General features: G+C 44.4%; 1 protein-coding gene across 4 annotated transcripts in view; it reads right to left on the reverse strand.

Annotated features, from left to right (window-relative positions):
• The window catches only part of LOC147014342 (BCL11 transcription factor A-like), a 118,759-nt gene that overhangs the window by 102,597 nt on the left and 396 nt on the right, over window positions 1-15,766 (reverse strand). Inside the window, exons 2-3 of one of the 4 annotated variants that reach the window (XM_085852250.1) lie at window positions 14,992-15,099; window positions 11,682-12,203 (exon numbers count right to left, since the gene is read on the reverse strand). The exons of 1 other annotated variant lie outside the window; for it this stretch is intronic. In XM_085852250.1, the coding sequence (XP_085708376.1) occupies window positions 11,682-12,203; window positions 14,992-15,099 (630 nt within the window). The remainder of the gene's footprint in view (window positions 1-11,681; window positions 12,204-14,991; window positions 15,100-15,766) is intronic. 2 more of the 4 variants (XM_085852252.1, XM_085852251.1) reach the window with 2 other exon arrangements.

Here is a 15,766-nt window from a genome sequence, read left to right on the forward strand (position 1 = left end):
GACATAACTGTCCGAGGTGATCGGGCCCTGGGACGGTCCGAGCGACGCTGAGGAGTGAGCGGGCTCTTAAGAGAGCATCAACTCCAAAAGAGCAAGACCCGTTCGCTCCTCTGAGGCGTCGTCGGCCAGGCCCGATCGACCAGGCCGCACGGCTAGGCCTGGACCAACCAAGTTGCCGCTACACCAGCTGCCGTGTTGACGACGAGACACATCGAGGGTCGCCGAACCAGGGCCCAGCGAGTCACAACGAGGGTGGCAGGTAACCTGCACGGTCTCCTGGAGCTCCTTCGGTCTTCACAGCTCCACGGAACATTAAAGGCCTATGGGCCCTGTTCTCCCTTTTCTTTCCTCGGGTTTTTGCATGGAAGTCTGTGGCGCCTTGTCCGATAAGTAGAATTGTTATAAGTGCATGTAAATGATAATAGACAACGGCTGTAGGTCTTTTTGCTCATGTCTTGTCCCTTACCTCCATTGCTTGCATATGTGCATGTACAAATAAATGTCCGCATTGTTTGAATATTCACCTGCTCGTTGCGTCCCTTCCTACATTGAACTGCCATAATTGCGTTCGGAATAAACAGCTGGTTATTAATAGCCGATAAGATAATCGGGTCCAACGGGGCTTGGCGATAATAAACCACTCGGCAATCGCAGACGGAAAGAGCTGCTTAAAGCGGCTCATTTCCAGACAGGTCCCGTTGAGGTACAACCTCTCGGTAGTCTGACCGCGCGAATAATTAGGTAAATCGACAATTCGGCGATCGACCCTGTAGCACGCGGGCAGAGCATTGACAAGGTTGTGGTGTGGTTAAAAACACACCCGTAGCTGGATTTCGGCGTTGATCCGAAAGCTGCGACTGCATTGCCACGGTCAGTGGGCACGTGCGCCCGCGAATTAGCTAAAGGCGGTCGCCCGCACGCCGGAGTGGCGGAGATCCACAACAATATACAGGTGAAATGTATTACACTTATTTTGTAACCTTATAAACAAATAATTTTCTCTTGAAGTGATTTTGGGTAAATTAGGCAAAGGGTTTGAATAATGATACAACTGAGAATCATCTAATTTTCTCTGTTAATCTAATTTATTCACATTCTATATGCATTTTTTAGCTTTATCACTTTGGAGTAGTTTGTGAAGACTCTATATATTGTTTGATTAGAAAGCACCATGAAATAATCTCAGGTGGCATCAAAATGTGAAAACTTTGGAGGAGGGGGTGAATACTTTTTCCAGCCACTGTATACACAAAATAAATAAAAAAACAACCAAACACAAATGAATAGAAGAAGAGCAAGGAGGAATTGAGTGGTTCACATTGCGAACAAGTGCATTCAACCGCACACCTGGACGTAAGCGAATCATTTTTCATGTGAGTGAGAATAAATAAATTATTACATCTGCAAAGGTCACGTGCGATATTGCTCTCGCGTTTTAGATTTAATGATTTGCTGCACTAATGCGCTGTCGTTTAACTCCCCGCGATCCCCGAATGAAATAGCAAACAAATGCGAAATATGCACACCTCATCAGGAGCCTGTCTGGAGGTCCATTGTCATCTATAACTTACAAGAGATCATTATATTTTACCTGCAAATCTCACATTTACAAAATGAATCGAGCATAACAATGCTCACAAATTATTTGTCCCTGACCGTAGAAAATGATTCGGGGTCAGTTTTGTTGTTGACAACTTTACTTTGAACAACACATTCAAGCACGAGTTGGCTTCCCACAATGGTAGATCCAAAAAGCGACCACCCATGAAGCTCTTTGGTGATAGACCAAGGAGGGTCATGGTTCTTCAGGCAATGTGAATGAAGTAGCATCGCAGCAACCTTTGATTTATGTTATTCCGAACAATAATGGCTGTGAGCAAGGCCTGATCACCTGAAGCTGTTTTTGCAACATACCGACAGCATATGATACAATCATCCATCGTATAATTCTGCAGAAGGTCTTCAATGCAACACATGATGCCCACCTGACAGAGCTCGTCCAAACCTTGCTTGGAGAAGGAATGGCTATCTCTTTGTAGAACTGATTGGAAAGAAAATCCGCTGGTGCAGACACAATGGAATAGACTCCACCAAGGCAGTACACTTCCACATACGTTTTTCAACATATACATGAACAATGATCAACCAATCCATCGAAGTACCAGAAGTTTCTGATATACGCAGATGACCTCGACGTTGTTGCTCAAAGCTGAAGTGTTGAGGTCGAAATAACCCTGAATGATGCCCTGTTTGGCCTGACAGTACTGTAGGAACCTGCTATTCATGGGGGATAAGTTCCTGAAAATTATTTTAGAAAGGGTCCAGAGAAGAATTGGGGATCTATAGACCTGTTAGTTTGACTTGAGTTGTGGGGAAGGTGTTGGAGACATTAATTGGGGACCCAATGACGAACCATTTAAACAAATACAACCTAATTAAAGGTAGTTAGCATGAGTTTACCAAAGGTAGTTCCTGTTTAACAAATATTTTAGAGATCTATGGGGCAGTGTCTGATTGGGTGGATGATGAAAAGGCAATGGACATAGTATATCTCGACTTGAAGAAGGCATTTGATAAGGTACCACATCGGCAGTTGTAATAAAAAGTGAGGGCTTGTGGCGTGGCTGGTCAGGTAGCCAATTGGATTACAAACTGGCTTAATGGTAGGAAGCAAAGAGTGGCTGTGAGTGGGAGGATGTCTTGCTGGGAGGATGTAAGTAGCGGGGTACCTCAGGGATCAGTACTCGGACCATTACTATTCATTATTTACATCAACGATTTGGTAATGGGGTAAAGAGTAAGCTTTCCAAATTTTCCAATGACACAAAGTTTGGAGGTGAGGTGGATAGCAGAGGGGTGGTGATCAGATTCAGGAAAGTATTGATACTTGCATAGATTGGGCAAAAGATTGGCAGATGGAATTTAACCTGAGCAAGTGTAAGGTGCTAGGGATGGGAAACAACAATGAAAATAGAGATTACAGGAGGAAAGGGGTAATTTTGGAGCATGTCACACAGGAGAAGGATCTGGTGGTGGTAATAGATACGGAGAGGTAAGCAGGCAGCGAAGGGTAAAGCAAAGAGGGTTTTAGGTTGTATTTGGAGGGGGATCAATTATAAATCAATAGAGGTGGTGTTAACATTGTACAGGAATTTAGTGAGGGCCACATCCAGAATGTCACCACAACTCAGTTCTGGTCACCACAACTCAGGACGGACGTAGATTCCATCGAGAGGGTTCAGCGCAGGGCTACTATATTGATTCCGGGCCTAGCTAGACTCGGCTATGAGGAACGGCTGAAGGAGACAGGGCTTTATTCACAAGAAAGGAGGCGGTTACAAGGAGATATGATAGAGATGTTTAAGATAATGAAAGGTATAGATAAAATAAGTGCAGATGAATTATTCAACAGAGTAGATAGTGATAGGACCAGTGGCCATAGCTTGAGAGTAAAGATGAGGAGAGTTAAGACAGTAGTAAGGCAGGGGACTTTTACTCAGAGAGTAGTTAATGCATGGAATGACCTCCCTGGAACGGTAGTGGCAGCAGGAAAAGTAGATGAGTTTAAATTATAATTAGATAGGTACCGGGAAGTTATGGATATCGAGGGGTATGGGGATGTTGATACGACTTTTAGGTAGTTTGAGCATTGATGGGTGATTGTGTACATGTGTACGGAGTGCTGATCGTGGGGGTCTTGTCAATGGGGGTTGTGTGATTGATGTTGTATATTTTTAACCAAGCCCATCCCCCCTCCCTGAGGGGAATAAGAAAAAGAAAAAAAATATCCAAAAAAATATAAAACCTTTAAAATAATATACTCGAGTGGGTTTGACGGTCAGCTCGCATACAAAACTTGATGCAACCGAGTGTTAATCAACCTTAGCGACTACGGAAATTGAAAACAATTCAAATTGAATTTAAAGTAAATGCGTGAGGGCTGCTCGAAGCAAAAATCTCCATATTCTAGGAATCATTCCCAACATCATTATACAATTTTCAAACCCGTGTTTATGGCCGTGAAATAAATACTCTAAGTGTGTGCATTTAATGACTGTATCCAGGACAGAGCTGGACCCCAACTAAAAAGGACCCTCAGGACACCGAGAAGCTCAATCACTCGCTGCCTGCACGTCTGCGCGGTGTCACGTGACCAGCCAGCTCGCTGTCCCATGAAATGCCCTAACAAAATCTTAAAACGTCCGTTTTTCACCGGAATTCTTTCAGATACTTGTAGAGCACATCGCCAAACCATCTAAAATATAAACAATAATCTCACAAACACGACGAATAAGCAGTCCCTCAGGAGGACAGGTTACGAGGTGAAGCAGTGAACGGAGAGCATGTGGTGTCACTTCCAGAGTCTCATGGTTATTTGAATTGAATATATTTTCCTCATGAAAAGTGTGTTTCTGAGCGGATTTGCATGAAAATTATCTTCATTAAACGTGTAGCTACACCAGCAGGTCCCAAAAGTGAAAACAGAAATCAACTAGAACTTCAGACAGCCTCGTTATATGGCATGGAAACGGATGGAAGCCCATGGAAGCTACCCCTCGCTGCAATGCATTCCACACAGACCGAGGATATAAACATTCAATTTTCACAAAACTTGATGCAACCGAGTGTTAATCAACCTTAGCGACTATGAAAAGTGAAAACGGAATTTAAATTGAACTTAAAATAACCAAGCGAAGCTGTGTTAAAGTCAGCGAACCTCGCGTTGCCCAATAAACAGGACCAGATGACAGAGGTAACGAGAAACTAGTTGGTCGAATTAAATCTTCTTCATAATCCCTATGAACCCAATTATGCATTATAGCCGTCCGATGCTTCCTTATAGGCCATTCGACCAATCGGTCATTTTGCACTTGATGACTTTGTAACCTTGATCCCGAGGAGAAAATGCGAAAAAGGGCTCAGACGATCTGTAGAGATCAACTAGTATTATCATCGTGTCAAGTTACAACTCAATCGGCCAAGACGTCTAGGAGGAGATAGAAAAATAAAAATTGTTGACAGACGGATGGACGGACAGATCAATCTGAGGACATCGAACGGTTATATTGTTATGGGTTTGGAAGCCTCTTGCACACAGACAGACAGCAGTCGCTAAGCTTAGTTATTTCGTTAAGTATGTGTTTATAGTTAGAACCCTCCCTCATGTTTAATGGGTTGATAAGTGTCCATGCGCTGCGCATTTCTTTCTAGTTAGATTTTTGCAATATCCAACGCCAACAAATCAATCCTTCCCTTCCTCACACCATCAACATCATTGCCCACGTGCGTTCGACCACGGACGTGCGCGGAGGTTTCCTCACCTCAGAACACCGACTCCGCCCAGGAAAGGAGGGGGTTCCCGCCTGTCCAATCACGGATGGCCAGCACATTACCCCACGAAACCTGTCCAATCAGGGCAAAGATTACCTCAGGGGACCGATGACCCCACCCCGTCCGGGGGAGGGATAAGAATCGCTGGGCTCCCCTGAGTGTTCGCTGGAGTTGGGTTGGAATTGTCAGAGGAAAAAGGGGTCGCCATTGCTCTTGGTGTGCGTAGTTGTCGTCGTTGTCTGGGCTTTTTGCTCTTTGCCCTTTGGTCTTTTGGTCTGCAGTCGTCATCGTCATCGTCATCGTCTGCGGTCTTTTCCGGGGTTCCTCGTGGTGGTGGTGGTCGTGGCAGCCAGGACCGTGGTGCTCGATCGTCATTTGTGGCAACCAGGATCGTGGGCTTGTTGGGTTCCGGGTCGTGGGTTCGAGTCCCACCGTGGTGGGTTGGAGTCGGTGTAACCGCACGAGGCGGCCAGGTACCCGGCCAAACTCTGACCTCCAGCCTGTCTATCCCCTTGGCTGTGAGGGTCGAAATAAAGACCCAGTGAGGTCCATTTTCTTTTGGTGTGTGTGTGTGTGTGTCTGTGGTGGCACCATCCTATAAGTAGAAATTGTTAAGTGCTTTTGCTCACTGTACATTGCCTGCATATTCGTGATCAAGTCTGTTCTGTGTCTCCCTTCCCGATTACTGTAAATAAACCCCTGTTAAATGTACCAGCTCGTTGCCTGTAGTTTCTTTCATTGGCTCAGTATGGTTCGGGGTTGAGAACTAGGAAGGCTGTTTGTGCCGTAAATTGTTAATTTGGTCCGGCGCGGCTTTGGTAACTTCCGCTCGGTTACGCCGGATCCGAGTCGGTAACAGCGACTCGGTTCGGACAAAGTCGGCCGAGGGTGTGGCTTCCCCGGTAGTTCGACAGCGTGGGTACTTTGGTAAATTGGAATTAGACAAGTGAACCCTACCTCACGCCGTCAAAATATTGGCAACCACGGTCCTTTAAGCGACCCATCGACTCCGGAGTTATCCAGGGTGACGACCTTTCAATTCCAGTGTTCGGTGGGAGACAGCCCGACTGCTCCATCTAGCGGTCGTCCTCGCCACCGAACCCGGCACCACAACAATATTAGGTCAGCAAGCTGACGTAATAAAAAAAATATTTAAAGAATTAATTAATGAATGGGCTTATTTTGCATTTTCTTCCTTGGATCTTGTGTTGATGGGTTGGTGTGGTGTTCACGCAGGCATGATGGGCTGAATGGCCTCCACCTGCATTAGATTTCCTTGTTATTTCCTTGTATTTCCTTGAATATTGGGAAAGTTAAAAATATATACATATTTTTTTACATGACCTTGGCATGTGGAAGAGTTTTACATTGCACAGAACAAATTACACAGAACAAATCAGGACTCAACATAACAAAAGGAACAGCAGGGCGGAGTGATAATGCAGATGGAGAAATGAGATGGAGAAATGCAGGTAACGATGAGGGGTAAGGGAAAACATGAAGGGTGGACAATATAGATGCATAAGCAAAATTGTTTTACCAGTTTGTGATTTTGTCAAGTTCTGAGGAGAGGGAAGAGGTTGCTGCCTGTCTGTCAGAAAGATGAGGGTGTCACAGCAGAGAGTGGAGTCATCAGCAAAGAGATAAAGAGGATTTTCCAGAGTCATTGAGATCATTAATGAAGATTAGGAATAATATGGGGGCCTAGAACACTGCCTTGGGGTACTCCAGCCTTGACAGGGAGAGGAGATGAAAGGGTTCTGTTGAGAGCCACATGTTGTCGACAAGAGGGGAGGAAGTCAGTAATCTAAGAATGGAGTTGGCCTTGGATTCCAAAGGCAGACACTTTTGAGAGCAAGGCAGGATACCAGACTGTATGAAAAGCTTGAGATATGTCCAGAGAGACGGCCCTGATCTCATGTCTAATATTGAGGGCCTCCACTGTGGTTGTGAGAGTAGAAGCAACATGTCCAAGGTAGAGTGACCAGGTCTGAATCCGAATTGATTATCTGAGAGATGAGGCTGTTGCAGAAATGGAATGATTTTATGTCAACTGTGATGATGGATTCCATGACCTTGTTGATGATTGGAAGTACAGTAAGCTAAATGGGCTGTAGTTAAGGGGATCTGTTTTTACACCTTTTTACATCATGCTATGATTTTGGGTGAGTTCCAATTTCCCAGATGGATATAGGAGACCAGTCCTGAAGTGTGAAAAAAAAAAACACGAATACGCAAATGTCGTAGCAGGTCACACTTTATGACCCACAAGTACATGGGCTCCACAAAGAGCGAATCCTTGAATAGCAGGGTCTGAAAGTACTACGTCTTCAATAACATTTGAGGCAACTCGGACAAGACACATGTCAACATCTTCCATCTTAAAAACAGAGAAGCCAAACGAGAGCTGCACCAAATCTTGTGGGAAGAGGCTCAACCAATGTTGTAAGTCAGCTTACCTTGGAGTGGAGTCCCTCTAGACCCTACACTTTACTATAAGGATCATATCAACAAGACCAATGCCAAAGTAAGGGCCAGAAACAAGATGCCACAAAAACTGACCAATTCAAGATGGGGTTCAGATCCGAACTACAAACACCATCATGACCGCTGCCTCAGCATTGTGCTTCTCTGTCATAGAGTATGAGTATGTCTACCTAGAATGGGAACGGCCTACATACATATGCCAACAAACTGAATCCGGCACTCAACACCAGCTGCCGTTGCATCACCGGCTGCTTTAAACCAACCAACGTGGACAATCTGTTTCTATTCTCAGGAACTGCACCTCCGGATAGAGGAAGGTCAGTCACAAGCAGAGCTGAAAAAAGCCGGCAAGCCACAGACCATTGCCTCCCAATGTTCCAACACAGGCCTACATAAAATAGAATGAGGTCAAGGCATGGCTTCTGTTATTCCACCCATCCATGAGCCTCTACCATCGAGCAGAACAGAATTGATGAATGGAAAAGGGTGACCACCGATTGGACCTCAAACCAAATGAGAAATTCTCTCTTGGTGCAGAAGATCCATGGCCGACTTGGCAGTGTCTTAACTACTAAAGAAGTGGTGTTAGCCGCTGCAGGGTGCTGATGCAGAAGTGGGACTTCCAATGACAGTACTGGTTGCACAATATGTGACTGTTATGGAGCCGCAGACGACGGAATAACTACTCCTCTCTGAACATCTGCCTGGACCACAAACCTTTGCTTCACCTCTACATCAACACCAGTAAAGCCAAGGCATGTGTAAAATTATAGAATACAAACGTGTGAAGATACAAAAGATGGGTAAATATTATCTTGAATAAAATGTTTCACTGGTTGGGCCTGGTGAACATATTTCGAATTACAGGCACTGGGGGTCAAAGGTCAAAGCATAAATGTCAACATTTCAGTCAATGTTAAAGATCCCTGAAACATCGCATAAACAGGCACACCCAAGAAAAACATAACTCGCTTGGGGCATCGTAATAATCTTCCTGCATCTGACTTTAGGTTTACACCACAACATAAGTATATGGAAAAGCAACTGTGCTTCACGCATCCACAAAGTAATCCCCTATCGTGGATGAGGTTATATTGGCAAATTGGGCCCAGAAGCAAAATGTTCCATGTAGGCTGGGTAACAACGTTACGGCACTATGACGTCACTTAATAAATCTTGCATCTAAGCACACTCAATAAGGGGCTGTCAACATGTTATGTGTGCATGAATAATGCAGTTCTGGACTCCCCCCCCATGCCTCTCCCCAATGTTCCCACAAACCCCCCCTCCCCTTTATTCTAATCTCCAAAAAATGCTTACACTGTCATCTCACCTGCTCTCCAACTAACCCACCATTTTTTTTTTTTACCAGTTATGATTTCAATGTACCACCCTCATCCCCTCCTCCCCCACACCATTTGTGTGTATGTAATCTGCAGTACGATCTGCCCAGAATGTGGAATTAATTCTGTGCAATGGCGTTGTGATTTGGCCACATTTCTTGCAGACATTTCCATTTTGCTACAATCCAAAAGCTGTGTACCAAACCAATCACCCTAGGTTACCACTGTCTCATCTCATCGAAGGATGCACTCACTGAATAACAACCTTACAGTACATGGGGCATTCAAAAAGTCATCGGAAAAAAATACTCACAATAGTCTGAGAAAAGCCATTTAACCCATTGAACCCTGAGCTCCTTGGACTTTCAGTTGCCCTACCCTGGACTCCCTGGAGAAAAATCCGACTGCTCGGATATATGGAGGTTTGAATAGCGACCGGCAAACAGGCCGCTCGAGTATATGGTGGTTTGAATAGCGGCTGGTAAAACGGCCACTCGGTTCAAAGGGTTAAAATAAATAAATTTATAAATAAAATCAGTAAAAAAAAATGTACATGATTCGTCAGAAAAACAATATTTCCTTCATATGCTGTATATATATACATATATATATATATATACATATATATATATATATATATATATATATATATATATATATATATATATATATATATATATATATATATATATATATATGAAGGAAATATTAATTTATACACTGAAAGGATGGCCAAGACGTAGATAGGCTGACCCGTCTATAAGCTGTGTAGCCTGGGTTCAAATCCCAACCCAACTATAAACCGTCATCCTGGTGTTTCACAGGCAGGGTGATTCACCAATGTGTTTGCCGTCCCTCGAATGGAAGTTAAACTGGGTGCCCCTTTTGCAGGCATTAGTGAGTGAACATTAAAGACGCTACTGTGTCCTTCGCAAAAAGGAGGTGAGCTATCGCTGGCACCATGAACACAAATTACAAATTCCCACCCTAACTGCTGCTCAGAGAGGGATGGCAAATTGTCCAGCATGACCCGTGGTCAAGAAACTGCTTTGGCAGAACCAATGCTATGTAACAGAAAGTATGGTACATAGGAAGCAAAAAGTATGGTACATATATACATATACACAAACTGAAATAGGTTCGTGTTTCTAAAACTATGAGGAGTATCTAGTTCTTATAACCTATTGAACACCCCTCGTAAGTTCAAGAAAGGCCTCCCAGAAAGACAATGCATCATTTTCTTCTCCCACTCGAAACCTTCTGCCTTAAAGGTAACAAAAGAAACATCCCAGGTACAAGCAGGTGAGACACCGCAAACATTCTCCAACAACTGAATAAACCTGTATTTTTTTTTTTTGAATGAACCACAGCTGCTTCATGGTTAGTGTTCACAACAAGGGATTTCGGCCATAAAATAGGTGAGTTTACAATGCAGTGAGATGATTTACACACAAACAAGTAAACTTACATTTAAAATAAATTATTACACAATATACCAATGAAACCAGTAAAAAGTATCCCAGCTGCTATTAGCATAGCGTCGGTGAAAATAAAAAGAGCATCGAAGGTGGCATGTCTGACACACACGTAGGAACACGCACTTTGTAGTCGCTCAGGTAAATAATCAAAACCCTTTTCACGAGTAATGGAAATGTTTCAGTGTCACATAAGCACCTGCTGAACACAGCCATTGGGCAACGCAAGACAAGCAAAAGCAACAATGTCTTCAGACTCATGCAACATGCCTTCATTCCCCCCTGTATCTAATGTGATGTCCTCGACAGCAGGTGCGTGTAAGCTTTAGGTGAATAAATCATTATTTTAAGGATCGTGAAAGAGTTTTAACATTTGTTCAGTTTGAAAAAACAAAAAAAGGCATTTAATTAATTATGAGTAATGTTATTGGTGCGTGTGTGTGTGTGTGCACGCGCGCGCGTGCGCACGCACGCACATGCACACCCACAATATATTATATATATATATATATATATATATATATTTTTCAGTCGATGTAAATTTAAAAAAACTCAATTTCACATTAAATTTGTTGTAAATTTTTTCTGCACGTCGAGTTATAAAAACAATGATGAAATAAGTCCAATAGTTTTACATGTACAGTGTACACTTTTGTTTTACCTGTGCACACAAGTAGACATCTTGTTGTATCAGCACATGGTATGCAAATGTACATTTGATTAATTGTCCCAATGAGCAAACTGGCAGGCAAGACGGCAATTTTTTTTTTCATACAACTGCTGGTTCCACCCATGCGAACCTTGCACCCATTTCAACCCACGACCTTAGGCAGCAAAGAAAGGTATGGAATGATGCAATCGTCAGCAAAACGAAATGCTAGTTTTAAACAGATCAGGAAGAAAAGGAATTTCCAGACTTACTCACACACACCCAATTGGTTAACGGCTACAATCGGGAAACGAGTTTCAAAACACAAGTTCGTCAAAGTCACAGCCCTCAATCTGCCGGCGTTCCAAGCCCTGAGCCCACAGAGTCACAACATACCTTGAGAGGCGATCCCCAACTGACAATCGTGTTCCTTTGCTGGGCGCAGCTCGTTTCCGTCCCGCAGCCTGCCATCCGTCGTTGCAGTTTCCCCACCGCGCACCTCTTCCTCACCACCATCCTCCCCATCGCCTTCTTCCTCATCATCATCCTCGTCGTCATCGTCATCCTCCTCCAGGTCTTCACCGGTTGCTGATGCCTGTACCGCTGCTTCACGGGCCTGCCCTCGGGGGGGCGATTCTCCGGGTGCTTTGCCTGGACCAGGTGGCGGTTGCCTGCAACGCCGCACCTTGTGCCGAATGAAGAGCAGAATGTGAGCGAGCGGGAAGGTGGCATGGCAGGCACCGCACGTGAGAAGGTCCCGGCCTTCGTCGCCTTCTTCAGACGAGGGCTCGTTCCTCGCTGGCGTGGATGTGGGAGCTGTGGGGAGGGCAGCCAGAGAGCCGGTGGGCACACCAAGCGCATCATTGTCATCCTCCGTTCCATCGGGAAGTAGTGCACGAGTGGAATCAGCCGGGTGCACTGGGTGGGGGCAACATCATACCTAGGTCAATAATTAGTCCATTTCAGGTGTATAACAATGCATCTTTGGAAAAACAAAGAAAATGTTAAGCTTTGGAAAGTGTTACGAGAAAGGGCCGTGAAATGCACTGTAGTGGGCAGGAAAGACACAGGAGTTGTGATCATTAATCAATCTCTGACTTGAACGTTGGACCTTAAGGGATAGAAGATCATGCTTTTGCCAAGTTAGTCCAATGAGACATGGATAGGGGGCACATGGGTCAGGCTGGTGAGACCAGGCAAAGAGCAGAAATGGATTTGGTGTGAACAAAGGTGGCGTGGTGGGGGCAAAAGAGTCAAAGCGTGGAAGCGGGACGAGGGGGATGACGTCAAGGTCGGCTATGAAAGACCATGAAGGGGTGGGGGGGTGGGGGGAAGACAAGGGAGTCGAGGCCTTGAGGTTACACTTGGCAAAATGAGAGTTTCGTAGAAGGTTGGGTGGGGTGAGTGGGTGAGGAGGAAGGTGGGTGTGTGAAGAAGGGGGGTGGCAGGGACAGATTGCAGAGAAAGGGAAAGAGAGGCCGAGTGCCACTGGGGTCAGAGTAGATTGGCTACAGCAAGTTGGGAAGAGAAGACGAGTGGAAAATGGATAATAGGGGAGAGGGAGAGAGTGTGGTCAGTAATAACTCAACGGGTGCAAGTAAAAGAGGAGAGGGAAGAGAGTGCCAATAAGATGCGAAATACACAGTGTATGAAGCTGGGAATGAAAACAATGAGAAAAAAAAAACAGAAGAGGGGAGAGAGTGATGGAAGAGTGAAGAACCAGTTAATTCAGGATAGAGTCGAAGTGAAGAAATGAACATTTAGACCAGCAATGGATAATACTGCATGCTGACACGAGGGACTACGCTCTGCATGATGGCTTTGAGCACAGATATCTTGGCTCTCACCAAAAAAGGATCGAGCGCAAGGAGAGGGTGCAGAGCACACGCGGAAGAGCCGGAAATAGCCATGCATGGCGTTCTTCCTCACACAGGGACTTGGGATGCAACACACACTCAACTATTGCCTTCGTTTATAATATCTCCGAAGGTGGTCAGCACCGAAGCGGGATGCTAGCCGGCCCTATGTTCCGGACAAATGAGCCACATTGACAGGTGCGCTTAGGGTGGTTGAGTTTGGATTCAAACCTCTTACTCATGTGATATAATACGTAGGAAGTTGCTGCATCTGGCAGGTGCTCATGTTTCCCAGGAAACCACGATCCCTGCATTCAAACTTATCTTGTATTGTAGGCAACAACGTTCAGGCAAATGCAGAGAGAAGAATGAACTTGTACACAAACTGAAAGACTCACATCAGACAAACCTTTGTCTGGAATCACCATCGGTCCATAGCTTAAATGGGTTTATTATTTATTACTTACGAAATCTAAAGATTTCTTAAGTATATTGATGACTTCCCTCATCCGTTTGTGTGTTTGTTTGTTTGTGTGTGTTTGTGTGTTTGTTTGTAGGCACGATAACTCGAGAACGGAAGAAGCTACCAATGTCAAGTTACACCACGTGATTCAGGAGGGTGATGGCTAGTGCCGATTAGATTTTGGTCAAAATCGGTCAAAGGTCAAGGTCACAGTGAGGTCAAACATTCGATTTTTGATGGTTTGGTACAGAATCATCGTAGAAACTTCTGGTTTGCTTCGCTACCTTCTCTAGAGACAGCTTTTATTAGACAAGGTCAGAGGTCAAGTTGACGATTTTGTAAGTACCAGTCTATGACTGCTTGTTTATTTGTTTGGTTTATTTCTTTTTCAAAAGCAAAAATGATTTAATTTTCTCGTTCATTAAAAAGATGTCGACGAGTTTAACACCCAGACAGATAGACAAGACAAACACTGATGGGCATAATACGGACTGGTGGGCAGAACATGGTTGTGAAGAATGAGGAATAGAGGAACTGGGGCACGAGAAGAGAGACTGATGTGCAAACAAAAACAAAGGGTAAAACCCAGGTGGGGCAAAATGATCGAGCAGTTTCATCTCAGGTGTGCAGTTCCACAGGTAAGGCAAATAAACGAGTGTGCTCGAAAACAGGGGATGAGTTACGTTTGGACAAGTACATTCGCTGAATGAGCACTCTATCAACCGCTGAACATGTATGCTTTGTTGTGTCATTTCTATGAAAATGCTCAGGTACTTATACGTTTATTTTAAAGAAATGGGAAATGAAAATTTTTTGTTGATAAATGCAGATCAAGCTTCACTCAAACTGCTATACCATATGCTTGCCTGCGGCATTCTTCTTCCTCTCTTCCTCTCTCTCTCTCTCATCCTCCCCCAACCCCTCCCCTCCTCCCCTCCTCCTTTGCCCTGCCATAACACCTACACACTTATTCTTGATTGTTTTTACCCCCCTTTCTCCTTATTGTTCTTTCTGAAATTCACAGCATTCAGTGACACTTCCTTGCTTAACACACCCCATCAACCCTTCTCCAAGCAGCATGGACAATCTGACTTCAATTTCGACTAGATGTCAAGGTTGCACTAACATTGATCAACTGACTCCTTGAACTATTCCCCAACACCTCTCCCTAAATAGCAACAGCTGCCTTCAACCCAATACATACTACTTGTCACCCCCCCCCCATTTCTCCACAAACTATACCTTACCCACTGTTTATCCAGTATTAATTCAATCTCACCAAAACTCCTCACCTTACTGATCCCCAATTCCTCCCTCCTTATGTGCTGCCTACGCTTACGCTAGTGAAGCTAAAATGACACAATTGCCGAACACTCTTCACAACAACCTAATGACACCATCTTCTGCGTCCCCTTTCCTTCAATCTTGAAGCGCTCTTCAGAGAGATGCATCAGCAGCGATGAGCTTGGACAGAGCGAGACATGGTTGTACACAGCTTGCGGCGAGATGGAAAGAAGAGCAATGTGGGAAAGGAGGAGGAGGAGAAACCAGATGTACGTGGTCGGTCGGAGATAGAGAGAGGGAGGAGGAAATAACATGGTGAACAGGGGGCAGTGGAGGGGAGAGAACAGGAGATACAGTAAGAAACACAGACAGCATGAAAGTAGAACAAGTCAAATTAAATAAAGGTGCTGTGCATACCATTATATATATATATATATATATATATATATATATATATATATATATATATATATATATATATATATATATATATATATATATATATATATATAGGTAAATAATGTCACCATACTAAACCAATGAAAATATTTCAAGATGGCATGATGATATTTTTGAAAATATTGTGCTTGTAACAAAAGCACACGATACATCAGCAGCCCCAGGCAGACAGTGAGACGAATGACCGTCCTGGGCTTGCTCCCGTGTCTTTGAACGGAGAGTGGGCCAACAAGCGGGGACATGGGGGAAGGCATGATAGGTGGGGATGGTGGGCAGGGATGGGATGGGAACGATGTGCAAGTTGCAGCACCACAAGAACGGGAACAGAAGGGGTTTGGATAGCCAGGAAATAAACCGACACGGCCTGGCGTACACAAACGCACACCAACAAAGGGACAAGAGTAAACGTGCACATAGTA

Source organism: Eptatretus burgeri, chromosome 13 (assembly GCF_056783735.1).
Source record: "Eptatretus burgeri isolate ZD-2024b chromosome 13, Ebu_testis_v1, whole genome shotgun sequence".
Classification (NCBI taxonomy): Eukaryota; Metazoa; Chordata; class Myxini; order Myxiniformes; family Myxinidae; genus Eptatretus; species Eptatretus burgeri.